This window comes from Protobothrops mucrosquamatus, unplaced genomic scaffold (genome assembly GCF_001527695.2).
Source record: "Protobothrops mucrosquamatus isolate PMUCROS unplaced genomic scaffold, P.Mucros_1.0 scaffold1527, whole genome shotgun sequence".
NCBI lineage: Eukaryota > Metazoa > Chordata > Lepidosauria > Squamata > Viperidae > Protobothrops > Protobothrops mucrosquamatus.
In genome coordinates, this window is record NW_015387699.1 from 184,639 (window position 1) to 191,749 (window position 7,111).

General features: G+C 37.8%; 1 protein-coding gene across 1 annotated transcript in view; it reads right to left on the reverse strand.

Annotated features, from left to right (window-relative positions):
* The window catches only part of GLRA1 (glycine receptor alpha 1), a 44,112-nt gene extending 37,648 nt beyond the window's left edge, over positions 1-6,464 (reverse strand). Inside the window, exons 1-2 of the mRNA XM_015822341.1 lie at positions 6,457-6,464; positions 4,904-5,034 (exon numbers count right to left, since the gene is read on the reverse strand). Coding sequence (XP_015677827.1) covers positions 4,904-5,034; positions 6,457-6,464 — 139 coding nt within the window. The remainder of the gene's footprint in view (positions 1-4,903; positions 5,035-6,456) is intronic.
* Between the last annotated feature and the right edge of the window lie 647 nt (positions 6,465-7,111).

The following is a 7,111-nucleotide window of genomic DNA, read 5'->3' on the forward strand; positions in this document are numbered from 1 at the left end:
GATCTAGAGCATTGCAAACATCCAAGAAAAGGCAAAAATGTTTGCTAAACTGCAGGTTCCACCCAAGCATTTTCTAGTGCAACAAATGTTGACTTAATGTATTAGTGCTAGAATGGTAGCTATTGAAGGATTTTAGTGGCTAAAGAGACATAGACATGTTAAGAACAATGTTTGAGCTGAAAACTGTCTTTCCTGCCTGAAAGACTTGTGGAGTTTAAGGAAAATTCACAATGAATAATGACACTTTCTACTTTCCTCAAAAACTTCAAAATCCTTCAGGGAAGCCCAATTTTACTTCTATCCTGGACAACCTTTTCTGCTCTTTATGAGTAAGTTGACATTCAAACCTTGGTGGCTTTATCAAAAAGTGTCTGACTATGTAGTCGACTCTACAGTACAACCATAACCAGCACAAATTATGCAAACGGCAATACTTACATACATGAATAACATCTCAGAAACAACCATCTATTACAACCACATGGCATCACCATAGCACACAAAGACCTCCAAATAAGCCAAAAGATCCAGCTGCCCAAGAAGGAAATACAGGAGTCCTCTATAACATACAGTATAAGGACTGTAACAGCCACTACATAGGACAGACAGAAGACTAGCAGAGTACATCCATGAACACCAACTAGCAGTCAGAAGACATGATGAAAACCTCTTAATCTCATAAGACATGGGAAGACTCGACCATAATTTCAAATGGAAAACTGAGCGTTCTAGATCAGTGGTTCTCAACCTGTGGGTCGGGACCCCATTTGGGGTCGATCGACCATTTCATGGGGGTCGCCAAGCAAGGCTGTCTGCCATTTTTTTGTCCGCCATTTTTTTTGTCCGCCATTTTTTCCCCCTTTTCCGGCAGGTGCCTTACCTCCCTTGGGCTGGGCTAGCTGGTGGTCGGCCTGCTCCGTCTCTGCCGCTTGCCAGCTATGCCTCGGCCAGCGCAGGGGGCGGAACCACGCATGCGTGACGCTCCCGGGCAGGGAAAGTCCTCGACTTACGTCCGGTTGGGTAGTCCTCGACCTATGACCAGTTTAGTCCTCGACTTACGACCGGTTGGGGTCACGGCATTAAAAAGGTTGAGAACCACTGTTCTAGATCAAGCTAAATCCATAAACACTAGGCTAGGGAATTCCTAGAAATTTGGCATTCAGACAAATCAGCTATCGATAGACATATAGAGATAAACCATTAAAAAAAAAGATAATAAAGCTAAGGAGAAAACCAAAAGACCAGAACACCTCCCCTTCAACAACCAAATAAGTAGGGCTTAATATCACAAAAATAATCAAGCAGAAAACAATGCCCCAATCAAGGAGCTACAAAGAAGAAAACCACATCTCCACCAATGCTGACAAGGCAAGCTACTCTATATAAACAGAGACACACTCTCTAGAAGGGATGATGTTACCTAATTGGGTAATGGAATGTCTGCAATCAAGCTCAAAGAGCACCAACTATTTTAAAGTTTTAAAGTTGGTGGCTCAAGGCTCACATTGTTATTAAAAAATGGATATATTAAAGCAGAGGTAGTCAACCTTGGCTCTTTTATGACTCGTGGACTTCAACTCCCAGAGTTCCTGAGCCAGCTAAGCTGGCTCAGGAATTTTGGGAATTGAAGTCCACGAATCATAAAAGAGCCAAGGTTGACTACCCCTGTATTAAAACATAGAAAGTACTGTATTATTTGCATTTAGTCTTCTAGGACAGTGAAGTCTCAGAAAATAGCATTAATTGTTTCACATGAGATTTCTACACTGGTCCTTCTCTGTGGCCTGACTGATCTTGGCAATAAAAGGTGCATTTAGACAGTATAACATCAACTGGCTAGCTTCCCCTATCAGATATATTACCTATCAGATGAGATTTCACACTGTGTTGAAAAAGTGTTCACATTCAAAGCAGCTCTTTTGGCTGACCTTGCTTGGATGCTTGTGCTGACAGAATGTAGACAGATTGTCCAAATCGGATGGAGCTGCTGTTGCATGAATTTCAAAAGATAAACATTTTCATGTGCTATGAGATCATCCTGAGATCATCCTGAGATCATAAACACTAGGTTTGCTAGGTGAGATGCACACCATCTGAAAATAATTTCTCCCTTGGTCTCTTAGACCTCAATCCCCATTACTAACCAGGAATGCTAATATTACACATTGGCTTATTTTTCAGGTGATGCATGAAATGTGTAAGTGCATAAAATGAGTTTAAGCATTGGCTCATGCTCCTGTTGCAGATATCCAAGTATTTAAAATATACATGTACTTGTTGATATGACTTACACACTTAAGAAACTCACTGTAAAAACCACTAGTATAACCCCAGCGCTTCCTGCAACAATTGTAATGTAAAGTCTAATAAATTCATTCAAATTCCCCTTTGTTTCATGTCCATATTCATTATAGGAATGAATATGAAAATGTAAAAGATTATCATTTGCAGATAGTTGTGCATAAATTTGGATGATATAGTTTAAAATAAGAAATTTTCCAACTGATTTCTAGGAGCAACTCAGCTTAATTGTTTTTTCCTCACATTATTCTAATCCACACAGTAGTAAAGATATGGGAAGATTATTAAATCCTTAAAACTTAGTCATTTTCATCCTGATGTTGGCAAAAGTCCATTAAGGGTTACTAGAGATAACAGCATATCTATTCCTTCTTTTTACTTCTAACGATCTTGATTATTACTTTCTTCAAATATATGCTGTGTCCTAAAACTAGTTTTCATTTTTATTTTGTCCCTTCCCACAAAATTCTTCAAAACTTTAACAAGTCTCTCTTATAAATGTAATATAGAAAAATTATCCAGGTCCCTCTCTTGGTTTGTTATTTGTATATCTCTTTTAATTATTAAGGCATTAGCCAGTTTCTTTTGTATGTCCAGTGTGTATGTATGTCTGTAATAAACAGTAAAAAGGTTTCTTAAGCATATATTTAAAGTTTTTTTTCCCAGACAAATGGCTGTCTAGTCTCTTTTTAAAAACTTCCAGTGTTGGAGCATTCACAGCTTCTGGAGGCAGGTTGTTCGACTGATTAATTGTTCTAACTGTTTTTAATAAGGTTTGAAGGAAACCCGTTGCTGTAAAACCTGTTGATTTAAAGGTTCCTAATAAATGGAAAAACATTAAGAAGCAATTTCCGAAAGTGATTAGAGAAGGAAATATGCAAACTTAGTGCCATTTTTAAGATGGTGATTGTGGTTTGAGCAAGATGGATATTCTCTCATTTTCCAGAGCTCTAAACCTGCCAGAGACTGCTGCTTCCAATCTCCTCACAAGGAGAAACTGTCTGGAGCACTTGTGGGCAATCTCAATTCTTCTCCTTGTCCAGAGATGAATTATTGAAAAGCCAGTCCACTGAAACAGTGGAGCTTTTTTCAGTGCACCATTTCCTCCCCAGAAGAGAAAAAAATGTTTTGAAATAAATTATTTATTTAAGATATAAGTATTGTATATTTACGGGATGCTCAGTAGAAATGAAATCAACATATGATAATGTGCAAATAGGGAAATGGAATTCCCATCTTCAGGCTATCTCATAGACATTTGTTATATGGAAGTCTATAGTTAAAAGAATAAAATTGGCAAGTTATAGTTTTGGACAAAAGGATTTTTTAAATTGATGATATTGGAGGTTCACTGCAATCATGCTCAGCCTATCCTAGGGTGTTTCTAACAACTGACTAAACTTTAGTTGCGTTGGATTTACAGATTCTGTTATCTAGGATAGTGAATACACCCTTAATATATTGAAACATAAGAAATTAGTTGGCAATAAAAGACAAAATACTGCTATTCTGAATTAGTAATACTTTAGCAATCACTTTCAGAGCATCTTCTATTGAAGACAGAATGTAACACTAAATATACTCTTAGGTTGTAATCTTGCGTGTGTTTTTCTGGGAATGACTCATTGAATGTAATGTAATGGAACATATTTGCTAAAGGATTTTGTTCAATTTACATTTTAAAGCAATCAAGAACCATCTCATGCTCACTTTCCATAACAATGCATGGATTTGAATATATTTATCCTGTGGATGGTCACTTTGTATCCAGTGATTTAAAGGCAATAGGACAGTTTTGATCATGATTCAAGAAACATGAAGTAGATGAAGCTCTCTATTCCTTTTCAGTTTACTAATTATTTTTCAAATTATTTGATCTATATTCAGCTTTTCTGCCTTTATTTGTACCATTTCTGTAGATACACTGTCTAAAATTATCTGAGCTGTGGTTAGAATGTACATTTTTGGAATGTACCATGTAAGAAAATGCAATCAGGAGGCATTTGTTAAACATATGATGATAACATGACCATTTCTTTCATTAATTAAACATATTTCTTCTTGGAAGCAACTGCTATTTCCCCCCTAGAAATAGATTTTCTTCTTTTTCTGGTTACCGTCTTTTCTGTCTGGACTTACAAATACAGCAACATTCAGAAATACAGTGGTATTTTGGCAGTCTATTCCACAAGTGGAAAAAAACCCCACATTTTAGGTGCTGTTTTTTCCCCCTTGTCTTGCTTTTCCTGGCAAAGAGGAAACTCAGGTAAAATCTTCTGCGTCAAATCCTGGTTGTCTACTTTAGCAAAGCAATGATCATGTTTTTATACTGCAGACAAATATTTGGAATTTCTAGGCAGCCTCCCCAGTTTAAATGGTTTCAGTCTGTGTTTATTCCCTGCTTCTGTCTTTCAGCTACTGCTGCCAATCTAGTCTGCACCATCCATTGCATGCACTGAAAGGAGGAATGAGAATAACATATTGGCAGGGAATGGAATATAATGTTAAATTATGACAAAAAACCTCTGATATTAACAGGCTTCTAAAGCATGCTCTCTCATCCAGATAAAATGGAATGGAATTGGGAGAAAAGGCTACATACCTTTAAAATTGGGCCTGATTCTGGCATCGTATCCTGATATCCTTCCCATCAATTTATCCAGGAAATCTGAAGGGGACATAAGTTTAGGAGCGGATCTGGCTGCTGCTCCAGTTTCTTTGGAAGCGGCGAGGCTGAGCCAAAAAGAAGAGAGCAAGCAAAGATTGAATTAGTAGTCCATCTACTCTTCTCGGAGTTATGTCTTTTGTCCCACACTGTAGAAATTGAGAATAGCATTCTTTGTAGCTAATACAATGCCCATTAGAAGTCCTTATGGCTACCTCTGTGAGTTGCTAATGCTGTTCTGTAAATATTTGTTTGCTCAGTCCAAATGTTCCTGAATGTAGATTGCTACATTTGATTGAGCAAGGGAAATTCCTTCACCAAATCAGAGTTGTGAATTTTGGACTCTTACTTTAGTAGGGACACATCAAGATTGCCCATGTTCTGTTTTGGAACATCTATTATCATGTAATTAAATGGTAGATACCAAAGAAAAACCAAAATTATGGTGACGTTTTCTTTTTCCCACTCCCTTTCTCACAGCATAGTGAAATTTCAGGGCATGAAGATTTTTAGTATCTAAATTGATTATTATTTGAGAAAGAAATCTGCTGGTTTCAAGGCAACTCAGATAATTGAAGGTCTTTGTCTCTGTCCAAACATATTAAAAACAACATAATGAAGACATTTAGTTTTCCAATTGTTTTGCATGTAAAAATATTTGAACTCTAGAGTTAAAGAATAGTCATGTCTAAATCCTGTGACAATCAGTGAATTTAAGAAGCTTGCAATATACAGCCTTGCTGAGCTTCTTCTGTGCAGCACTGCATGCTGTGGGCAGTTTGTGTCTACTTGCACACTTGTAAATGAACAAGGCTGTTATTGAAACAGGTACAGAAAAGAGCAGCTGCCTGGACAAAGGAGAAAATCTGGGAGACTTGCATTGTGGTTTTGTGCTTCCTTTCCTAACCTGCCATCACCTTTTGTCTTTTCATCTCTGCTTCTCTTGGCTGAATACAGTTATGTTTAAGATTAAGTCAGATTTGTTTTCAGATATGGAGTTTGGGGTAGGAAAGTCCAGTTGAGGAATTACAGTTAACATTAGCAATTCCTGAAAAAGGAAGTAATGCAGGATGAATTAAGCTTCAAAAACTGAATGTCAACAGATTTTCCCCATCTTTTACCCACTGTTACAAGTATGGAAGTTAGAGAAATCTACTGAGGTTCTTATTGCAACGTTTGACAGCTTGGTGTTTTAATTGTGATGGCTATGTCTCTCTGATCTTCCTTGATACTGAAACATAGGGATTGAAATGCATGTGTATGTGTGTATGAAATGGCAGATCATCCTTTCATCATCTAACTGTCAAAGTTAAAATGTTTTGTCATGGTACACTTGTATGAAAAACTTTACCATCTTTGTTTAGCAGTGAATAAGCTGCAGTACTACCCTAAATTCAATTATTACTTCTCACAGATGAGAAGAAGGAGGATGTCATCATCTGATTACCTATAGGGACCTCTTTTCTAGTTGAGTCACACAACACACTTACAGAGCCATGGTGGCACAGTGGTTAAAGTGCAGTATTGCAGGCTTACTCTGCCCACAGCCAGGAGTTTGATCCTGATGGGGCTCAAGGTTGACTCAGCCTTTTATCCTTCCAAGGTCAGTAAAATGAGGGCTCAGATTGTTGGGGGCAATATACTGACTCTGTAAACCACTTAGAGAGGGCTGTAAAGTACTATGGAGTGATATATAAGTCTAAGTGCTATTGCTATTTGAACCTAATTTTCTAGGTTCCCAAAACCTCCTAAGTCAACCAAAAGTGATAGATGGGCTGAGTGTGATCTGGAATATCCCTTTATTATCCTCATAGACTCCCCATAATGATGCAGCAGCTTTTTGCATGTTTGGCAAAGAGGGAGCTCTTTAAAACCAGGGGCAGTTTTCCCACTGGGAATTTAAGGGGCAAAATAAATTCAAGGATTTCAGCTCTTGGTTCCATATTTTTCCACAAAAAGTTGGAAGTTTTGACTCTGTCCATTGTAGTGCCATCAAAGTATCACAGGCCTTGCAACCATCAGAAGCCAACAACAGCAACAACAACAACAAAGCTATGTGACTTGGCCACTGGAAAGCCATTAAGCTAAAACATGGTTGGCTAGTTTGTAGCTGTGCAAACAGAATCCTAGAAAGGGTAGGATAGA